The 21,995-nt window shown below is 41.8% G+C and overlaps 1 protein-coding gene across 4 annotated transcripts in view; it reads left to right on the top strand.

The window, feature by feature from the left end:
- PHF3 (PHD finger protein 3) overlaps positions 1-21,995 on the top strand; it is a 348,354-nt gene that overhangs the window by 18,208 nt on the left and 308,151 nt on the right. For 2 of the 4 annotated variants that reach the window (XM_029595668.1, XM_029595666.1), the window contains exon 2: positions 11,102-11,366. In XM_029595668.1, coding sequence (XP_029451528.1) covers positions 11,123-11,366 — 244 coding nt within the window. In that variant the 5' untranslated portion in view covers positions 11,102-11,122. Of the gene's footprint in view, positions 1-9,595; positions 9,615-11,101; positions 11,367-21,995 lie in introns of those variants that run through there. The other 2 variants (XM_029595667.1, XM_029595670.1) reach the window with 2 other exon arrangements.

The raw sequence follows: 21,995 nt of genomic DNA, 5'->3' as shown, positions 1-21,995 counted from the left end.
CTATTATCTGAAAGAGTAAATAACCGATTCACATCGTGGGCTATATGCACACAGAGATAATCTGTTAGTGAAAGCTGAAAAAGAGCCTTTGGAGAGGATTGCTTGTGTATTACCTTATTCAACTAGAAGTGATTGTATACGGAAGATCATTAATAGTCACTGGAATTTGTTGAATTCTATTCCAGGCTGCCAGGAACGCCCAGTGTTCGCTTTTTCAAAGGGACAGAATTTGAGAGCTTGTGTCACTAATAAAGTGGATAGACAATTGATGATAACTGATACGGACAAAGTTTGTTCAGGATGTTCAGTATGTTCAAATTGGCTACGTTTAGATAGTTACCAATATGATAAGCATCGGGAACCATATGTATTTGATAAGGAGTATTCGTGTGCGGCTAAGAGGGTTATATATGGGATACTATGTCCGTGCCAGTTATTATATATTGGTCACACGAAGCGTCAAATTAGAGTGCGTATCACTGAGCACAAAAGCAACCTGAGGCTTAAAAAGGAGGGGGCACCACTGGTGTCCCATTGGACCCTTATGAAACACAATGTTGATCAATTGGCTTTTTTTGTGATCACGCAGATTAAGCCTAATGTTCAGGGTGACATTACTAGCATTCTATGGAGATTAGAACAGAAGTTCATATTCTGGTGGCATACTGTGCAACCGCATGGCTTGAATATAGCAATTGATTGGGAGGCTTTCTATAAATGATTTGGGTATGCTTAGTGTGTTGGTATTCAGGTGAGTATGGTATGGTTGGTGTAAATATAAGTGAGTAAATGGGAGTGTATGATTATGGTGTAGTTGAATATATATTTGAGTATTAGAATATATATATTGTGTGGAGAAAATATGATTGAGTTTATTGATTACAGTATATATGTGACTTTGGATATAAATATCTGATGATGAGAAAGTTATTGCTTATAATTTATGGCGTTGGACGTCATTTATAAGGTTTAGGGTGACTGGGCAGTGTACATATGTATGTGATTGGTGGTTTGCAATTGTGTGATGTTTTGAGTGTTGTGGATATGAATGTGTTTTGGTGCATGAGTTGGTTGTGTTGTGATTACAATGTGTATATATGGTTTTGTATACCAAAATCTAGTTTGACGGGACTGCTATTGTTTACCATCTGGCTTGCAGCACAGTCATATGTAAGGCTAGTGGAGATTGGTTGCTTTGTATATGTGATTCTATTGGTTGTTGTGAAATCACATGGCTTTGGGAGCTTGGTGTGATTCTATTGGTTGTTGTGAAATCACATGGCTTTGGGAGCTTGGTGTGATTCTATTGGTTGTTGTGAAACCACATGGTTTTTGGGAGTATCGTGTGATTTGATTGGTGATGTTGTGTGTTTTGGGTGTGGCTGAGTGAGAGGTGCTTATAGACTGCGTCTTAATCTTGTGGTTCACTGCACTTTGAAAAGGATTGATTGCTGTTAAGATGGTGGACGCTGTTATGCTTTCATTATTGGGATATTCTCTTGGTGCCTGCTAAGCTGTTTATGAGGTAAGGATGGAGGGAAGCAGTTTGGTCAACTTGAGCTTTTGAAAAGGGTCAGTTTCATTGTGTGTTTTGTTACAGGCACACATAAAGTGGATTGTATGATAAGTGGAACAATTAGAATATACCAGGAATTGTTGAAGATATATTTGAGGTGGGTGTAAAATCTTTCAGTAATGTGAGGATGGATATTTGAGTTAAGGGTTGGTTTTATATGGTGTTTTTTATATTATAGGTGGTGATATAACTGAGAAGGTGTGCAACAGTGCCAGTGATTGAAATTGGAGGAAGTGTGTTTTAGGTGAAATATAACAGCTGTATGGGTTGGGGGGGTGATACATGGCATTGTATTGTAATGTAAGATAACATCTGTTATTAATTTGTGTGAAGGTGTAATAATCTGGAGGGTGGAAGGCCGGTGGGTCTCGTCGTCTCCGGATGAAGTGGGAGTGATTTGTCCCCTGAGGAAGCTGCGGCGAAACGGGGATCCCTGTTGGGACGTTGTGAACTACTCCCGTGGAAAGAATACATTTAGGATTTAAGAATTTGTGTTAAGCACTTTAAGTGAAATATGTATGGTGCATCTATTAAAAGGGAATAGATGGGGTTTTAATGGGTGGGGAGTGTATGTGGATGAGTGATTGTAGTGGGTATATGTGTTTTAAATGTTAATACATTGCTGCTAAATAAATGTGTATATTTTTGTATATTGGGTTGCACATGTTTTTGAATTATTGTAAACATCAGTGGATGTAATTAATAAAAATGATAAAAAATTGGTGTATGTATTATGTTAAGCACTGCTGATAAATGGTAATATTGATGACAAAATTGTTATGAGATTACAGTAAATTGTGAATGTCAATGCTAAGAACATAAGAACATAAGAAAATGCCATACTGGGTCAGACCAAGGGTCCATCAAGCCCAGCATCCTGTTTCCAACAGTGGCCAATCCAGGCCATAAGAACCTGGCAAGTACCCAAAAACTAAGTCTATTCCATGTAACCATTGCTAATGGCAGTGGCTATTCTCTAAGTGAACCTAATAGCAGGTAATGGACTTCTCCTCCAAGAACTTATCCAATCCTTTTTTAAACACAGCTATACTACCTGCACGAACCACATTCTCTGGCAACAAATTCCAGAGTTTAATTGTGCGTTGAGTAAAAAAGAACTTTCTCCGATTAGTTTTAAATGTGCCCCATGCTAACTTCATGGAGTGTCCCCTAGTCCTTCTACTATCTGAAAGAGTAAATAACCGATTCACATCTACCCGTTCTAGACCTCTCATGATTTTAAACACCTCTATCATATCCCCCCTCAGTCGTCTCTTCTCCAAGCTGAAAAGTCCTAATCTCTTTAGTCTTTCCTCATAGGGGAGTTGTTCCATTCCCCTTATCATTTTGGTAGCCCTTCTCTGTACCTTCTCCATCGCAATTATATCCTTTTTGAGATGCGGCGACCAGAATTGTACACAGTATTCAAGGTGCGGTCTCACCATGGAGCGATACAGAGGCATTATGACATTTTCCGTTTTATTCATCATTCCTTTTCTAATAATTCCCAACATTCTGTTTGCTTTTTTGACTGCCGCAGCACACTGAACCGACGATTTCAATGTGTTATCCACTATGACACCTAGATCTCTTTCTTGGGTTGTAGCACCTAATATGGAACCCAACATCGTGTAATTATAGCATGGGTTATTTTTCCCTATATGCATCACCTTGCACTTTTCCACATTAAATTTCATCTGCCATTTGGATGCCCAATTTTCCAGTCTCACAAGGTCTTCCTGCAATTTATCACAATCTGCTTGTGATTTAACTACTCTGCACAATTTTGTGTCATCTGCAAATTTGATTATCTCACTCGTCGTATTTCTTTCCAGATCATTTATAAATATATTGAACAGTAAGGGTCCCAATACAGATCCCTGAGGCACTCCACTGTCCACTCCCTTCCACTGAGAAAATTGCCCATTTAATCCTACTCTCTGTTTCCTGTCTTTTAGCCAGTTTGCAATCCACGAAAGGACATCGCCACCTATCCCATGACTTTTTACTTTTCCTAGAAGCCTCTCATGAGGAACTTTGTCAAACGCCTTCTGAAAATCCAAGTATACTATATCTACCGGTTCACCTTTATCCACATGTTTATTAACTCCTTCAAAAAAGTGAAGCAGATTTGTGAGGCAAGACTTGCCCTGGGTAAAGCCATGCTGACTTTGTTCCATTAAACCATGTCTTTCTATATGTTCTGTGATTTTGATGTTTAGAACACTTTCCACTATTTTTCCTGGCACTGAAGTCAGGCTAACCGGTCTGTAGTTTCCCGGATCGCCCCTGGAGCCCTTTTTAAATATTGGGGTTACATTTGCTATCCTCCAGTCTTCAGGTACAATGGATGATTTTAATGATAAGTTACAAATTTTTACTAATAGGTCTGAAATTTCATTTTTTAGTTCCTTCAGAACTCTGGGGTGTATACCATCCGGTCCAGGTGATTTACTACTCTTCAGTTTGTCAATCAGGCCTACCACATCTTCTAGGTTCACCGTGATTTGATTCAGTCCATCTGAATCATTACCCATGAAAACCTTCTCCATTACGGGTACCTCCCCAACATCCTCTTCAGTAAACACCGAAGCAAAGAAATCATTTAATCTTTCCGCGATGGCCTTATCTTCTCTAAGTGCCCCTTTAACCCCTCGATCATCTAAAGGTCCAACTGACTCCCTCACAGGCTTTCTGCTTCGGATATATTTAAAAAAGTTTTTACTGTGAGTTTTTGCCTCTACAGCCAACTTCTTTTCAAATTCTCTCTTAGCCTGTCTTATCAATGTCTTACATTTAACTTGCCAATGTTTATGCTTTATCCTATTTTCTTCTGTTGGATCCTTCTTCCAATTTTTGAATGAAGATCTTTTGGCTAAAATAGCTTCTTTCACCTCCCCTTTTAACCATGCCGGTAATCGTTTTGCCTTCTTTCCACCTTTCTTAATGTGTGGAATACATCTGGACTGTGCTTCTAGAATGGTATTTTTTAACAATGACCACGCCTCTTGGACATTTTTTACTTTTGTAGCTGCTCCTTTCAGTTTTTTTCTAACAATTTTTCTCATTTTATCAAAGTTTCCCTTTTGAAAGTTTAGCACGAGAGCTTTGGATTTGCACACTGTTCCTTTTCCAGTCATTAAATCAAATCTGATCATATTATGATCACTATTGCCAAGCGGCCCCACCACCGTTACCTCTCTCACCAAGTCCTGTGCTCCACTGAGAATTAGATCTAAAATTGCTCCCTCTCTCGTCGGTTCCTGAACCATTTGCTCCATAAAGCTATCATTTATTCCATCCAGGAACGTTATCTCTCTAGCGTGACCCGATGATACATTTACCCAGTCTATATTGGGGTAATTGAAGTCTCCCATTATTACTGCACTACCAATTTGGTTGGCTTCCCTAATTTCTCTTAGCATTTCACTGTCCATCTCACCATCTTGACCAGGTGGACGGTAGTATACCCCTATCACTGTAGTCTTCCCTGATACACAAGGGATTTCTACCCATAAAGATTCAATTTTGTATTTAGTCTCATGCAGGATGTTTATCCTGTTGGACTCTATGCCATCCCGGCATTCCCTATGTATGTTGTGATGTGATGAGTAGGGAACTTGTACTCTCTCACTTTGTGATTACCATAACAAGAAAAATACAGACACATGTAAAAGAAAAACAATGAGAGATCCCAATAAGCAGGCATTACCCCATATGCAGATTATAAACAGCGTTCAATGCATCCTGTCTCCAATGATTCAAATAGAAAATAAAAGAGAAAAAAAAGAGAAGCTTCCTGGAACTGAGAACAAAGTCAGCGCCGTGGCTGCCACTTAGGCGAAGAACCAGAGGCAGGCACACTACCAGCCATGTTCACAGGAGCCCGCTGTCCGTAGCAAAATGAACCCCCCCCCCCCCTGAACAAACAGCAAAGAGGCTCCATCTGCCGCCAAACAACGCAGCACAAAGGGAATAATAACGAAAAAAAGGGGCACTCCCTATGAGGCACCATAGCCTTAAAGCCTCAATGTTCCAGTGTCATTTACTGCCGGCATCTTTCCCAGCAGGATAGAGGCAGTCTTCTTACTCACGGACCGGAGCTCCTGTTCCCTCCGGTGCAGATGCTTCTAAATTTGCCAAGTATTCTCAGGTCTCCTCCGGAGTGTTCAGGCAACAGACGCCATTCGAGGTGGGCACTCGCAGGCGAGCGGGACAGACTATAGTCGCTTGCAGATTCAGGGCATAGAGACGATTAAAAAAATGGCGTCAGCGCGCGTCTCTGTTGACTGAGGCCCGCTGAAAAATCCTGAAAGACTAACACCTCACCGTTTTCAAATTCAAGCCCCTTCCCAGCACGGGTAGCCCGGAGGATTAGTGATTTATGTTGAAAGTTCAATATTTTTACAATCGTGACCCTTGGTTTCGCTGCGGCATCCCTTTTAGGACCTAGGCGGTGGGCCCTCTCGATCCTGAGTGGGTCATGTAGCAGGGGAAGTTCCAGGATACGTGGCAGCCATTCCTCCAGAAAAGGAGCCAATTCTTTTTCAGTTATTTTCTCTGGAAGCCCAACAAAACGTAAGTTCGAACGTCTGGACCTGTTTTCAAGGTCCTCCAAGCGGTCGGACTGCTTTGCCAAAGTAGCTTTAATAGAAGCCAATTCTTTTCGCATGCCCTCCTGGTCATCCTACACATCTGAGATGCGCTGTTCAATGCCGGTAAAGCGCAATTCGAAGCCAGCGATAGAAGCTGTCAGTTGTGTCAATTTATTAGAAATAGATAGCAATTCTGGTCCAAGGGCTTCACGTACCATCGAGCATATCTCCTCCAGTGCTATAGTCGGGAGTATATCGGAGACAGCCCCTTCATCTTCCAGGGCCTGCTCAGGTGAACGAGTCTTATCTTTTTCTTTCTCCTTTCTCGCTGCTCTGGAAGTCATTCTGCTGGATGCAAGCAAATATGATTTTAAACTAGGGTATCCACTTTATACTGTAGTTGGTGGTCTTAGATGGGGTGGGATGGAGGTAGAAAGGCCGAGAAGGGAAATCCCACATCTGATTCTCTTACCTCATCACGTGATCTCCATGGCAATTTCTTATGTTCAGTAGCATGGGATCTAGTTAGTGTTTGGGTACTTGCCAGGTACTTGTAGCCTGGTTTGGCTTTTGTTGGAAACAGGATGCTGGGCTTGATGGACCCTTGGTCTGACCCAGTATGGCAGTTCATGTTCTTATGTCCTTTTGCTGCCATATGATTTCATAATGATCCTCCTGTGTGCCTATGTTTTACAGGACTTACTAGTACGTATTACTCCAGTCCCTAGACTACATACTTGTCTGAGCTCAATGTTGCAAGTTGCAATGGTTATTTATTTAGGCATTTTATATACCGTCGTTCCAAATGTAGATTACAATGGTTTACAAGATCCGCATACATAGTCATGGTCAATGACCACATTCTGTGTGTTAGCATACACCTTCTAGTTCAACACTTCATTGGTTATCTATTAGACTGGTAAACAAAGTTTTTGGTTCCTTCAGGCTTTTTGGTGTTCCAAATAGATTTTTTTATGCTGATCACAGGTATTACTTCAAAATTTGTACATCATGTAAGGTTTTTGAGAAACGGCCAATTTTGTGTTACAATAATTGTGAAATTTTAAAACATAATCTCTCGTACATATATTTTCTTGCTGGACAGTAGTTTTTTATGATATTTAAAATTCATGTCATTTTTGATGGCCATAAGCAACGTAACATGTAACAAAGACTAACTTTTTTTTAAAATACACCAAGAAACTCTGCCTGATCATGCCAGAACTTGCTCGGGCAAGCCCCAACTCAGCTGCAAGATTCCAACTTGTTTCCATGACGAAGCAGCCTTATATAGGCAGCAGCAAAGAGTAGTCTCCTATGCAACGTCTGTGTGAATGAGCGAATCGTATCGCTAAAACTGAGTTTAAAGCTTGTGAATTTAATTTCATATACTTTATGAAATGTCTTGCCAATGTCGTGACACGTTTTGTTACATCTGTGGTGAGTTTACTCTGAAAGCACAGAAAAAGAGTATAACTGCACTCATTAAGAAGGCGTATGAATTATACTTCGGGTGCAAAATTGGTGACCAGGACAGAGCATGGCTCGTCATATATGTTGCGCATCTTGCGCCAGTAGTCTGCGAGCTTGGCTGAAAGGTGTGCGACCATCCATGCCGTTTGCCATTCCAGTGATTATGGAGGGAACAGAAAGATCATGTAACTGTTACTTCTGCATGACAAATGTGTCGGGATACTCATCAAAGAACATGAAGTTTGAGTGCCCTAACCTTGCATCGGCAATAAGACCAGTGCCGCATGACGACATTCTTCCTGTTCCAAAACCACCAGAGGTGTGGACACTTGATGAGGAGGTAGGCGATTATGGCGAGCCGTCGCAGATGGAAGCTGCGGCTGATCCTGACTTTGTGCCATCAACATCCAGTGATCCTCATTTAATATCTCCAGTCAGAGCTGAATGATCTGGTCAGAGATTTGACTTTATCGAAGAGTCAGGCGGAGCTGCTTGGGTCAAGGCTGCAAGGATAGAATCTTTTGTAATCTGAAATGAAAATTTCAGTATTTCGCAGCCGTCATGAAGATTTGACGAAATATTTCAACCAAGTAGACAGTCTGACTTTTTGCTGTGACATCAATGGATTGTTTTGTGCTCTCGGATGTGACCACGACCCAATGGAATGGCGACTGTTTATTGATTCATCAATCTTAAGTTTGAAGGCCGTTTTGCTGCACAGCGGCAATATCTACCCATCAATACCTGTCGGACATCCCCTTCATATGAAAGAAACTTATGAGAACATGCAGCAACTGCTGAACCACATTGAGTACTCTAGGTACAACTGGAATTTGTGTGGTGATCTCAAGGTAGTTGCAATTTTACTGGGTCTGCAGCTTGGTTACACCAAGTATTGTTGCTTCCTTTTTGAGTGGGACAGTCGAGTAAGAGATTTGCATTACATCAGAAAAGTCTGGCCTCTCTGCAAGAAGTTGGTCCAAGGGCAGAAGAATGTTGCGCTCGACCCATTGGTGGATCCAAGTAAGATATTTCTTCCACCTTTGCACATCAAACTTGGGCTGATGGAAAAACTCCGTTAAGGCAATGAACAAGCAAAGTAAAGCCTTTGATTATTTGCGGCAAATGTTTCCACGCATAAGTGACGCCAAGAAAAGAAGGTGTTTTCATTGGCCCACAAATCTGAGCTGTGATGAAGGACAGCCACTTTGATGGTCTTCTGCAAGGTACAGAACGTGTTGCATGGATAGCCTTCAAGAATGTCGTTTGTAACTTTCTAGACAACTATAAGGCAGCAAACTGTCGAACAGGTTGAAAATCTGCTTCAGGCATACAAATTGATGAAGTGCAACATGTCATTGAAGATACATTTTCTTCATTCCCACTTGGACTTCTTCCCAGATAACCTTGGTGCTGTGAGTGATGAACATGGCGAAAGGTTTAATCAAGACATTGTCAAAATGGAGAAACAGTATCAAGGCAAGTGGAACCCCCTCCATGCTTGGTGACTATTGTTGGACTCTCATCTGCGAAGTGTCAGACAGTGATTACAAACTAAAATCTGCGGCAAAACATTTTTAGTTTTGTTTTCTGGTGACAACCTTGCCATTATAGCTTATGCCGCTACAGACACTTAACAATGCTTAATGTATATCGCACTTTTCTGGCAAACGGTATGTGATACAGACATAAAAGCATATTTGTGTTCAGCTTGTTAAAATCTACTAGTTTCACTGAAGGTTGTGGAGGAAACAAAATGTTCCCAGAAATTTGTTTATCAGTGTTATCTTATCTTTTTTTCATCAGGTTTTTGAGGTTTATGCTTTTGAAGAGAATACTGGCAGGCTGATGTAGCTGCAGGGGTGTATATACTGTGATGTCACTTTACTCAGTCTCTATCTGCTGGTAGGAATGCATAACCCACTTGTTCTGGATTCATCTGGTTGTTCTAAAGAAAAGGAAATTATCAGGTAAGTAGTAATTTCTCATTTAGAGTTAAAGATAAATGTGAGCACATAGGTATGCATATCTGTGTGTGTATATATCTGACATTTAAGGTCACTGGTTTTCTACAGTGTTGTTATAGTTGCTATAACATCCATTTGCTGTTTTCTATGGACTTGTGGGAAGCCAGGGGCCCTTCTACTGCTGCCTCGGAGAACCATCTGCTGGACTGATACATACTCCCCTTCCTGTCTTCCCCTCCACCTCTTCCCCAGCTGGGTCTATGCACATTCCTAGCTACACTATCAGGCTACTTCAGATATACTTGTGCGTGCAGACTGACGGTGTAGCCAGGAATTTGTATAGACCCAGCTGGGGAAGAGGTGGAAGGATGTGCATTCGTTGATCCATCTGTTTTGGTGGTGTGCACATATCTCATGAATGAAAGGTAGGCATGCAAAACTGATTAGATGGCCACCTATATGTGTGCATACCATCATTTTTGTGCACCTGCCGCAGATTTTCGTTCATGAGATACGTGTACCTTCTTTTCGTGAGATATGCACACACTGCCGAAATGAATGGACCAACAAATGCACATACACAATGTTTGTATGCAATGCAGAACTCCAGCATAGCATGGGAGGTGGCATGTGGAGGGAAATAGAGAGAAGGGGTTCATTAGGCAGCTTTTGGGGCATATGGTACTGGACAGTATTATCTGTGGGGGAGGGTGTGATAATGTGACCCTGTATAGAGAATGGGGAAGAGATGAAGTAGTTTGGAAAAGGGATATGGGATGTGGAGTGAGAGTGGATATAGTAATGGCATGATGAGGGGGGGGGACTAGAGGGGTTGAAGAAGAGTAGATTTCTAGGAGAGTAAAGTTAGTTGAGAGGGGAGTAAAAATGCTGGAGTAGAGTAAAGAAAAAAAGTAAAAAAAAAAACAAAACATCCGAAAACTAAATTTGGAAAAGAAAATAATTCAGACATGCATAATAGCTTGGAGAAATTCCATTCTTAAAACATTTACCCTTGAGCTGCCAGTGGAGACCCAAGGGCATTGCTTGTGATTGATTTATATACTGTATATATGAAGCTTAATTAGTAATGTCTTGTATATTTAAAAACTCCAGAAAGTTGGATTTGCACAGGTCTAAAATAGTGGTCTTTGTACAAAAAGTTATTTTTGTTCTGTCAAGTGTAATAAGGTGTTTTTTTTTTTCCCAAGACTAGCACAGTGGTTTTATGCAAATAACGTGGCAGAGCTATATACAAAGAATCGCGTGTGCTAAGTGGCTAATGCAGCTCTTAACACCAATGAGGAGCAAACCTTTTTAATACCCCACAGCTCATGGCGGTCTGCCTAGTCCTTTGTTTTAAATTTGACCTGAAATGTAAAAGTCATGATTTTGTTGCTGTCACATTAAAGTATGCTTCTTTTAGAAAAAGCTGTTTTTTTTTTTTGTTTTGTTTTTAACTTTCTCCCTTTCTTTGTGTTTTGTTTTCACAGAACTCAAACACAGAAGTCTTCATGGATATAGTTGATACATTTAACCATTTAATTCCCACCGAACACTTAGATGATGCCCTTTTCCTAGGATCCAATTTGGAGAATGAAGGCTGTGATGATTTTACTGCAAGTCACAATGTCTTAGAGGACTCTCTGAAAAACATGCTTAGTGACAAGGACCCCATGCTAGGATCTGCGAGCACCCAGTTCTGTTTACCAGATTTGGACAGCAATGATCCCAATTTCCAGATGCCTTGCTCAACAGGTAATTTAGCAGAAATTTACCAAGAAATGTTTCTATAGGTGTGAAGTAAAAGAAAAACTCTTTTAAAATTAGATCTTATTAGCACATTTTTAAAACCCATCTAAAGAAATATAGTTGTATAAAATATTAGACTGACTTCTGTAAAGGCTTCATTAGATTTTGGGGGTATACTTTACATATTTGTTTCAGGTCAGTTATCATGTAGTGTATATTTTGTATAGTTCACTAATCCGAAGTCACTTCATTAATCGTGTGCATACACAATCAAACCTCCAAAATAATTCATTCTTAAATTATTTATAAATCATATTTAACTGTTAATGTAGGACCATCATAATAAGCACTCCCGGTCACCCGACCTTCATTGCTTTGCTCTTAATCGTTGGTCCAAAAATTATGTAACTTTTTTTAGATTTCTTTTTGCAAATAAAATTCACTTATCTTAATGGTTGAGTTCAAAGTCTGTTTTCATTTATTCCGATACGCGCTGTGTTTCAAGATTCATGTCTGCGTCAGGGGATAAGAACTTTCAACCAATGTTGGTTCATCTGTCAAGTTTATAAAGAAACATAAAAATTAGTACTAAAATAGAATACTTCTAGCACAATAAGTAATGGCGTGCACTCACTACTTTATTTATATATATATATATATATATATATATATATATATATATAATCATCTTCCTCTGGTTCGAATCTCCCCCAGAAGTAAAAGTTACTGCTTATAACCTAAATAATTCTGACTCTGCACCAGTCAGAAAATTGTCTGGATAGTGACATCATCGGTGTCCAGGGTCCTATGTTCTGTAACTTTACCAATCAGGAAATTACCTTGGTGGTGATATTGGTATCCCAGGACCTAAATTCTTACTGTCAGTCCAATCAGAATTAGGATGAAAACAATTCGGATGTTGATGACATTGGTAAGTGCATCCATCAGGTCCTGGGATACTGATGTCATCACTAAGGAAACTTCCTGATTGTTAAAAATATAAAACATAGGTTTATTGTACAGTTTACAGTTGATTGTACCTTTCTCGCTGAGTGATGCTGATTTTGTACGTTTTGCATTATATTTCTCTAATAAAACTTAAATTTCAAAAAAATAAAAATAAAACATAGGACCCTGGACATCGATGATGTCACTATCCAGACGATTTTCTGACTGGTGCAGGGTCAGAATTATTTAGGTAACTTTTATTTCCGGAGGAGATTCAAACCTGAGGAAGATGATGAAAGTATAAGTGGTGAGACTACACTGTTATTTATTGTTCAAGAAACTGTATTCTATTTTAGTACTAATTTTTATATATGTTTATAGACTTGACAAATGAACCAACCTTAGTTGAAAGTTTATCCCCTGGTGCAGACATGAGTCTCGAAACACGGTCCATTTGTTTGCCCCTGTGTACTGTCTTATTACTAACCCTACTTGATCTTCAGTTTTCACCCTGTTTTACCTTTTCTGTCCCATGTATGTTGGAATTCTATCACTCTTTTGGTTGTATTAGCTCTCCTGTAGGCTATTCCAGGCTTCCACTACCCTCTCGGTGAAATAGTATGTTATGTTTGAGCCTCCCTCCTTCCAGCTTTGTATTCATTTCTTGTCCTTTAGATCTTATACTTTATTAAATGCTACTAGATAGATGAATATTGCTTTTATATTCTCCCTTTTCCTTCTGTCCTCTAGAGTATATTTTAATGTGTGATGTTCCACATGGAGAAAATTGGGAATAAGTATACTACAGGTTCTGCCTTTTCAGCAGTATTTATATTTATTATCAATTGACGCGTTTGGCATTATTAGGAGTCATATTTATGCTGATGACTTGCAGATTTTTGTACTTGATAACTGATAATACTCTTTTAGAGTTTGTGCTACATTGTTTTGAACCGATAAATAACTGATTGGTTTTAAATAGGTTGGTATTGAATTGGAGGAAGACAGCGTTACTCTGGATTGTTAAATATGGTCCAACAGTGGGTGTAACAGAATTAATCTGTGACAAAATAAGGATTCTTATTATAATGGAAAGAAGGAATTTGAGTGTTTTTATATTGATTCTCTACTGACTGAAGTCTGATCCAGAGGGTTGTGAGATCTGCCTTGTTTAAGCTAAAAAGATGCAACCTTTGAATTATTATTTTTCACCTGGGGATCTTCAGTTAATGATACAGGTCCTAATCCATCTTTCAAAGGTGGACTATTCTACTTCCCTTTATGTTGGCTAGCCTAAATATCTTTTAAAAGTACTGCAGTTGGTCCAGAATGCTGCTGCTAGAGTATTTTTAGGATGCCCATTAATGAAAGAATTAAGTTTAAGGTGCTTTGCTTGATGTACAAGGCTTTGCATAATGAGATACCAACTGTTTTTCATAGTATTCCTCTATATAGTTGGCAGACAGTTGTGGTCAGCATTATTGAATTTAGTTGCAGTACCTGCATTTATCCTGTCGTCTTAAAACCTTAAAGAAAATCTTGCCTTTCTGTAATAGGTCTGATTTTGTAGAATTCTTTTGAATAAGGATTTATGTGGCATTACTGATTATGTGTTTTAGGAAAATGTTTAAGACAATATTTCAAATATGCCCAGCCACACTCAACTAAAGTGAAATGAACTGCTAAATGTCTAAAACACAAATTTGTAAAAGGAAAGTGGAGGTAGTTTCATATAATCATTGTTATCGGTACCATCCTGATTACCAAGTGGTGGTCAGCTTATAATCATTAACTGTCCACCAACCTCTTATAAACTTATGTTAGATATTTAGAAGTTCATTTCACTTTGGTTGAGTGTGGCTGAGGAGGGCACATTTGATGTTTATAATATTGAGTTGAGTAGCCCACATGGGTGGAGATTTTTTGTGTTTTTGGTTTAAGACAATATTTCAGCAGGCATATAATTAACTTTTTATTTAAATGTGTGTAGTGTAATAGTGTTAAGTATAATACATTTATGTGTATTGTAATCTGCTTTGAGCAATGCTGGAAAATGTGAAATATAAAAAAAAACCAAAACAAAACTGTCTCTCAGTTCCCTGAAGGTTCAAGTGTTAACCTTATAGGGAAATAATTCAAGATTATATGGTAGTAGCGCATCCGGATGTGGTTCGCTATTTAAAAGTGTAAAGGATCTTAGTTATCTCGTTTCATCTAGTGGGTCCCTTCTTGAGATCTCAACCTGAGGATGAGGGCTCTAAGAGAAGCTCCCTCTGAACCTGTCATACAGACAGCTCTGAAGGATTTGTCCTTGAAGGCAAAATTTCTATTGACAATCTGTTCAGCGAGACACACCTCAGAGTTACCGGCTCTGTCTTGCAGGGATCCATACTTATCGATTTCAGAGGAAAAAGTAGTGATCTGTCCCATGCCCCCCTCCTTTCTTACAGTGGTCTTGGGCTTTCATCTTAACCAGTCAATTTCTATGACAGTGTTTAGACTGAAGGAATGTAAGGGTAAGAATATTTCTCACAGGACAAGCAGGATGGTAGTCCTCACATATGGGTGACATCACAGGATGGAGCCCTGTACGGAAAACTTTTCTGTCAAAGTTTCTACAAAGCTTTGACTGACACTGGCACACTGAGTGCACTGAGCATGCTCAGCCTGCAATTATCCCTGTGAACCACAGGTGTCTCCCTCAGTCTTCTTTTTTCTGCTCTGCAGTAAGCATAGCGGTTAGGAGCTCTGTGAGAAATTCTAATACTTTTTCCTTACGGAAACACTTAAACTTTTACTTCACAAACACTTTTCCCTGCACGGGTCTCCCTTCGCGTACGTTTATTCAATGCTCTGTGAGTACTATGCCCTGTTTTTCGGTTGGTTCCTGTCACCTCTCTGGCCTGCCAACCGACTGCAGCCTTCCCTCTCCCTATATTTTCAGCTAGCCACACATAGCCTGCGAGTGTCCCTCTGTGACACTCTGCCTGGTTATTAGCGCTAGTGGACAGGGACTTCCACGGTTTCCGTTGCCGCCAGAGCCCCTGTAGATTCAGGTCCTTCGATTTTCCTCTGTACCCTTGCGCAGTCGATGCCCCCATCGCTACCGTCCTGGATCCTTCGATGCCATCGGTCCCTGCATCATTTCTATCGGTGCCATCCATGTTTTTCATCCATGGCACTGATTTTTCCTTGGGTTTCATCGGTGCCATCATTGCCCGGATGGATGCCATCGACACACACCTTTGTCTCAACTGTGCCATCCATGCCCGGGTTGATGCCACCGTCGCTCAGGGCACTTCCATCGATGCCAGGGTCATTTCCATCAATGCCATCCTTTATTTTATCGATGTCATGAATTCCATCGATGGAGTCCATGCCGGGGTAGATTCCATCGGTGGCATCTGTGCCCACATCGATGGCATCGCTGCCATCGTCGATCCAATCGATACCATCGACGCCCGTGGCCATGCCGTCGGCACCCGCCTCCATACATCGATGCCCTTGACGCCCACGTAGTTTCCATCGGTGTCTTCGACGTTCCTATCGATGCAGTCATCGACTCTGTCGATGCCGGTATCATTTTTTCGATGGCAACGATGTTTTTTCGATCGATGCCACATCGTTTCCATAGATACCTACACTGATGCCGTCAGTACTTCCGTCACTGTCGTCATTGCTGTGCCTGGGTCATCGGTTTTTTTTGTTCCCCCCCCCCCCCCCATATATTTTTGATACCCTCGAGGCCGCTTCGGCCGCCATCGACACCGTCAATACTGACATAGCACCTCCGTGTAATGCCCTCGCCTAAATACAGTGCTCCATGCTTTTGGGTTCTTATTAAAGCCCCGTATTAGCCTACGACACTACATAGTGCCAGGAGCAGTGCAAGCATGCTGACAGTCCGTCATCAGTCGCCACCCAAGACAGTGAGGGCATCCATCTCGGTGTTGGGGAAAGACCGAGCCGAGCACCATGGCACACATAGTCACAGACACTGTGACCGTCCACCACAGACGCCATCCAGCACATCGGTGCTATTCTTCTTGATGCTGGAGAATGCCCGGGCTGAGCAACATCACCACTGCCATCGCCACTGTTCCGCACAGTGCTGGCAGTCCTTGGTGCTCCAGAAACACCGGAACGAGTTCCGAAGAATTCTGCACTGGCGTCACGAGCCATCGAGCGGCTGCGACGAGGGCCGGGTCCACGAGCCAAAGATGGCTCCCCTGTTCCTGAGGTGTGCCCCACCGACATCGGTGCGGGATTGTGGCCCTCCACTAATTATGGTGGTAGCGCCAGCCACGCTCAGCCTGTCTCCTCTATACCTGCACCACCATACCAGGCATCAGAGTTGAGACTGACGTCAGACAGGCTACCCCTCGATGATTCCTGAAATCCATGGAGCCAGCAGTCTTCTCCGGCTCTTCCTTCGGCGATCCACGTCAGATGGTAAGTACCCGCTTCTGCGACATTCCCATTGAGATGTGTTCTCTAATTTGGGCCATATGGTTCAAAAAGTTCTAGGTCATGTACCTTCCAAGAACCGTATTAGTGTCACAAATCGCTATGTCAGCCACAATACCAAGAGAACCTCTCTATCATTTCTTTGGGATTGCATCAGGACATCCTCCTGTTTTCAGCAAAGGGACACTGTACTGATTAATACTCTGGCTTCTGGTTCCTAATTCAGAACCGAAGTTTCAGATGCATTCGCTGATCTGCTAAACACGAGATCCAGCAACTACTACCTCAAGTGCAAGTACACCTCGAAGCCTGACTACTGGTCTCGATGTCTCCTTGTACAGCACATAGAAATGCGGGTAAGAATTTACCGCTCACGCTCCCGTGGGAGGTTACATGATATCCAGATTACATCAGCCCCTCCAGTTGGACACCTCCTGGTCTGCCAACTGGCCAGATATCAGAGCAGCCACCCCACTTTGTACCAAGGTTCCCGGTACACTCCCCCAGACGCTACAAAGCGCAGTGGGGGGGGGGGGGGAGGGGGTTTGGGGAGTATTAATTACACTATTTTCTTTCAACAGAAAATAGTTACACTCTGCCCATCCTGGACCTCAGAAATACCAACTTTCTTCAGAAGGCACAGGTAAAATGGTATCTCTCGTTACCATGCTTCTATATCTCAGTAAGTACTTTACCTCTAATCTTTCTGTGCTTCATGGTGAGTCAACAATATTACAATCCCAAGCTCTGCCGGTGGCACCAGCTTCGGCAACTGGGGTATTTCATTGAATCACTATCGGTGACTGCTGTTTCTCTACGGAGTGCAACATCATTCACGCTTTCCTTCCATGGACAGCTGCATAACCACAGTCTGTCCACGCAAGGAGTTCGAACGTCTACATGACTCGCTATAAATTTACCTGGGATTACTGTCACTACCATAAATCCCTTATACAACACTTCTGGACACCACAGTCACAATGACCTTCCTGTCCAGCAACCGTGCAGACATTCTAATAAATTCTTACATATCCCTGCGCACATATTCCATAACCTCAGCCCCTCAATTCTTCATTGTCGGGCTATGGGGTTTTTTCAGTATGCACTTTCCTCATAGATCCAAAACTGCTATGGGTTAGATTCAGTGAAATTCCATTATCAGTGGGTCTAAGCTGTTCAACCACTTTCGTCCCTCATCTATATTGCAGATCTAGAACCAAAACCTAGTCTGATCCTGCTCATGCTCGCATTTACTCAGGGTTGTAAAGTTTGACCTAAAATCTTCTCAACCCAATATGTGTCTATTCCGCTCCAGGCACAGTTTCACATGAACTTCCTGGAGCTTGTAGCCATGAGTTATACCCTTATGCCTTCCAATACTGCCTCTGCAACAAATCTTTCTGCATACAGCATAGGGACAATGTGCTTTCCAACACACAAGCACACACAACCTCTTAGCTGCTCTGCAAGGAAGCTGCGCAGCTCTACCCTTGGCCCTTGCTCACTCTATGCATCCTTGGGCCACTTATCTAAGACACTTACTGAACGCACTAGCAGACCTTCTCCATATAGGTGTCCATCCTCTCGAATGGTCTCGGACTACATGTGTAGCGAGAGAAATCTTCTAGCGCTGAGGTCAACCGAACTTGCCCTCTGCGTCCGAATCTAACCATACGATGCACAGATTCTACTCTCCTACACATGTTTCCAATTCGTTCCCATAGACGCCTTTGTTCCATCAAGGGACTCTTAAATGTGTCTCTTCCGCTGCCTCTCATAGCCAGCACTCTTCTAATGCTGAACCGGGACGGGGTTCACAGTTCCTCAGGCCCACATCCTAGCCAAGACCAGTATGCGTCCCATACTTCTCAATCTATCACACCAGTAACCAATTCGCCTTCTCACAAGTCAGTCTCAAATCGTAGATTCACTGATGTTCTCAGGTACGGTAGCGTCACAAAACCTTCCACACATAAATTCTCCTATTCAAAATGGAATGATTTACCACATGACGCATACAAAAGAGTATTACCCTTTTTCTTTTTTCTACACCACTCTTTTCTCTTGCTCCCTCGGATTCTGCTCCCCAGACATCCTCCACATAGGTACACCTCTGTTCCAGTTGGTGTATCGTTTGGGAGAGCGGATACCCGATTAACGGTAAACCTCTTCTGAGTCAGCTTACCATGGATTATCCACTGATCAAGCCGCCTCTGTTTTCACTAGTCATGGAATGGAACCTATATTTCGTGCTCATAAGTCTCATACGTTCTCTGTTCGAGCCTTTCCATTCCTCTCATTTCACAGTTTGGCGTGGGACATTCTTGCTCTCAAAAATGTCATTTCTGCGAACAGGGTCAGTGAGTTACACACCTTGTTATATACTCATCCGTCCCTGCGTTCCTCCGTGACAGAGTGGTTTTACGTATTCAACTTCATATCCTTCTTAAGGTAGACATTGCATCTTACCTTAGTCAGGATATACTCTGTCCATTTTTCCCAACACCTCTCTCTCACCAAAGTGAGAGGGTTTTTCCACTACTTGGACAGTAATAGTGCACTTGCATTCTATCTAGATCGCACTACACTCCATAGGAATTCCACCTAACTCTTTCCTTCTGTGAAAAGTCAAGCTGCGAGTTCCAGTGGGCAAACAGACCTATTCCTCCTAATTGACGGTCTGTCTCTCTTTTCCTACCAACAAGCAGGCATTTCACTACAACCCTGTGTGTAACCACACTCTGTTGCATCCGTCCCAGCCTCAATAGCTTCCTCTTGGCTGCTGCTGCTTGTACATATTTATCAGGCTGCAACCTGGAGCTCTCTCCATACCTTTGCAGCCCATTATTGCTTAGATACGACTAGCTGGCATGCTTCATATTTGGCCAGTCCGTCTACACTCTTATTCTTTTTGGTTTAACTACTCAACATCCTTCCAACCCGTTAAGGGTTTCAGGATGCCCTCAGTTCCAAATTCCACCCCTGACATTGTGCCTTTTGCGCTTCTTGGGTGCATTTGGTGCACTCTCGGGCATCCTCAGCTCGGTACTCACCCATATGTGAGGACTACCATCCTGCTTGTCCTGGGAGAAAGCAGAGTTGCCTACCCGGAACAGGTGTTCTCACAGGACAGCAGGATGGTAGTCCTAACGAAACTCACCCGCCACCCCGCGGAGTTGGGTCTGTATACGTTTTTACTTTTATTTTAGTTTCGCTTGCGCTTTTAGCTATAAAACGAGACTGAGGGAGACACCTGTGGTTCACAGGGATAATTGCAGGCTGAGCATGCTCAGTGCACTCAGTGTGCCAGTGTCAGTCAAAACTTTGTAGAAACTTTGACAGAAAAGTTTTCCTTACAGGGCTCCATCCTGTGATGTCACCCATATGTGAGGACTAACATCCTGCTGTCCTGTGAGAACACCTTTTACAGGTAAGCTACACTTGCTATCTATATAAATAGATGCAAGTAGAACCATTTTGAGATATCTTAAGGTGAGTGGTTCCTTTCAGAAATCAGACAGGCTGTTTATCCTGTTTAGTGGGCTTCGTAAAGATGAGGCAGCTTATAAATCCTCTGTAGCTAGATGGATTGAAAAAGCTATTGATGCAGCCTATATTGGCCAGGACTTACCAGTTCCAGAAGGGCTGACAGCACTTTCAATGAGAGCACAGGTGTCTTTCTAGTCTCTCAAGGGCAGACTTAGGATATTTGTAAGGCATTTTTGCATTCTTTCCCATTTGGATTTATTTCTTTATTTTATTTTAAAGGTTTTCTATACTGCCTATATAGTATGCAGGTCTAGGCAGTTTACAAAATTTAACATACATTTTGACATGTAAAAACAATCATAAAAATGAAAACAAATCATAGAAACTATATACATTAAAATAGACATACAGTTGTACAACTTATTCGGGCCAGGGATGATGCTACCTTCAGGACAGGGTCATCAAAGCAGCTTGGACCTCTTCCCACACAGTATGAGTGAAGCTTGGCTACGTCCCACTCTGGACTGGTATGGAAGGAGAAATTTTAATGTTACTTGATTTATTTTTCTTGAATCCTGCCATACCAGTCCATAACCCTCCAAGATTGGTCTTTGCTGGGTATTGTACAAAGATTACACTGGTTTATTTGTTGGGAGATCATAAGAGTGTAGGACTTGTTAGTTCCTTTTCTTCTTTGATCCTTCCCAAAAGGAGGAGGATAAAAGAGAAGGTTTTGGAATAGCACCTATTTGTAAAAATTTAATTATAAAAGTTGTTCTCCCCTTTTCTGTTTTGATGATTATTCAGTTAATTAGCTTTGACAAAAGTATTCTGACAAGGTTTACTGCTGCACTAGCTCATGTACTGTGAGTGATGTCATGGAAAACTTATAGTTCTGTTTCTACCTGCTGTCAGGGAGATATAAATCCACTTGCCTGGACTGGTAGGACAGATTCAAGGAAAGGAGATTATCAGGTAAGGTTACAATTCTTCTTCTGATACACATGCGTCTCTGGCTAATGCTCTGTTTTCTTTTCTCCAAAATTTTTATTTTCCTTAACATCCTGCTACACTAGTCCAGACATCTGGGTTATCACTTCCTCCGAGGAGATAGAAACAGAGGACCCACCTCCTCCTGTGGTGCAGCTCAGCCAAATGCCAGAAAGCTGGTGTCACTTGAAAATAGGTGTTCTCTTTGGTTTTGGCAATCTAAACCTTCATTTGTAGATATTGTGGCACTAGGTTGCAACAGTTCTTGGACAGCATGGAAGTGACATGGTTGAATCTGGGACTGCATTTGTAGCAAACACATTGTATGATCTTATTAAGATCACTTCTTGCTCAGCAGCTTTAATCATTGCAGCTTAAAAGTGCCTCCAGAGCTTGACTGGACAAGCTTCCTTTCAAAGGGAAGCTGTTTGGAAAAGACCTGGAAAAGTTGGTGTAGGATATGGGTGAGTCCAAGCCCATTTGACTTCTGGAGGACAAATCCCATGCAGCTCTCTGAGCTAATGGGGCCGGGGTCATTTTAGGTCAGTAGGTTTTGTTCAGGGAGATGGTGTTTGTCCTAGTTGAATAGGTTTCAAGCGAAGAATGCTCTTTCTGGTGGGTGGGGGGGGGGGGGTGTGACGAAACCCAGGTCAGATATCACCTAAATCTCCACGACTCCCCAAGTGACCCAATGAGATTCAGCAGGCTCCTTAAACCCCAGGTTTATCACGGAGGGCAGCT

Source organism: Rhinatrema bivittatum, chromosome 3, assembly GCF_901001135.1.
Source record: "Rhinatrema bivittatum chromosome 3, aRhiBiv1.1, whole genome shotgun sequence".
Classification (NCBI taxonomy): Eukaryota; Metazoa; Chordata; class Amphibia; order Gymnophiona; family Rhinatrematidae; genus Rhinatrema; species Rhinatrema bivittatum.
Note: the sequence above shows the minus strand (reverse complement) of the source record. Positions and strands in the feature narration are given on the sequence as shown.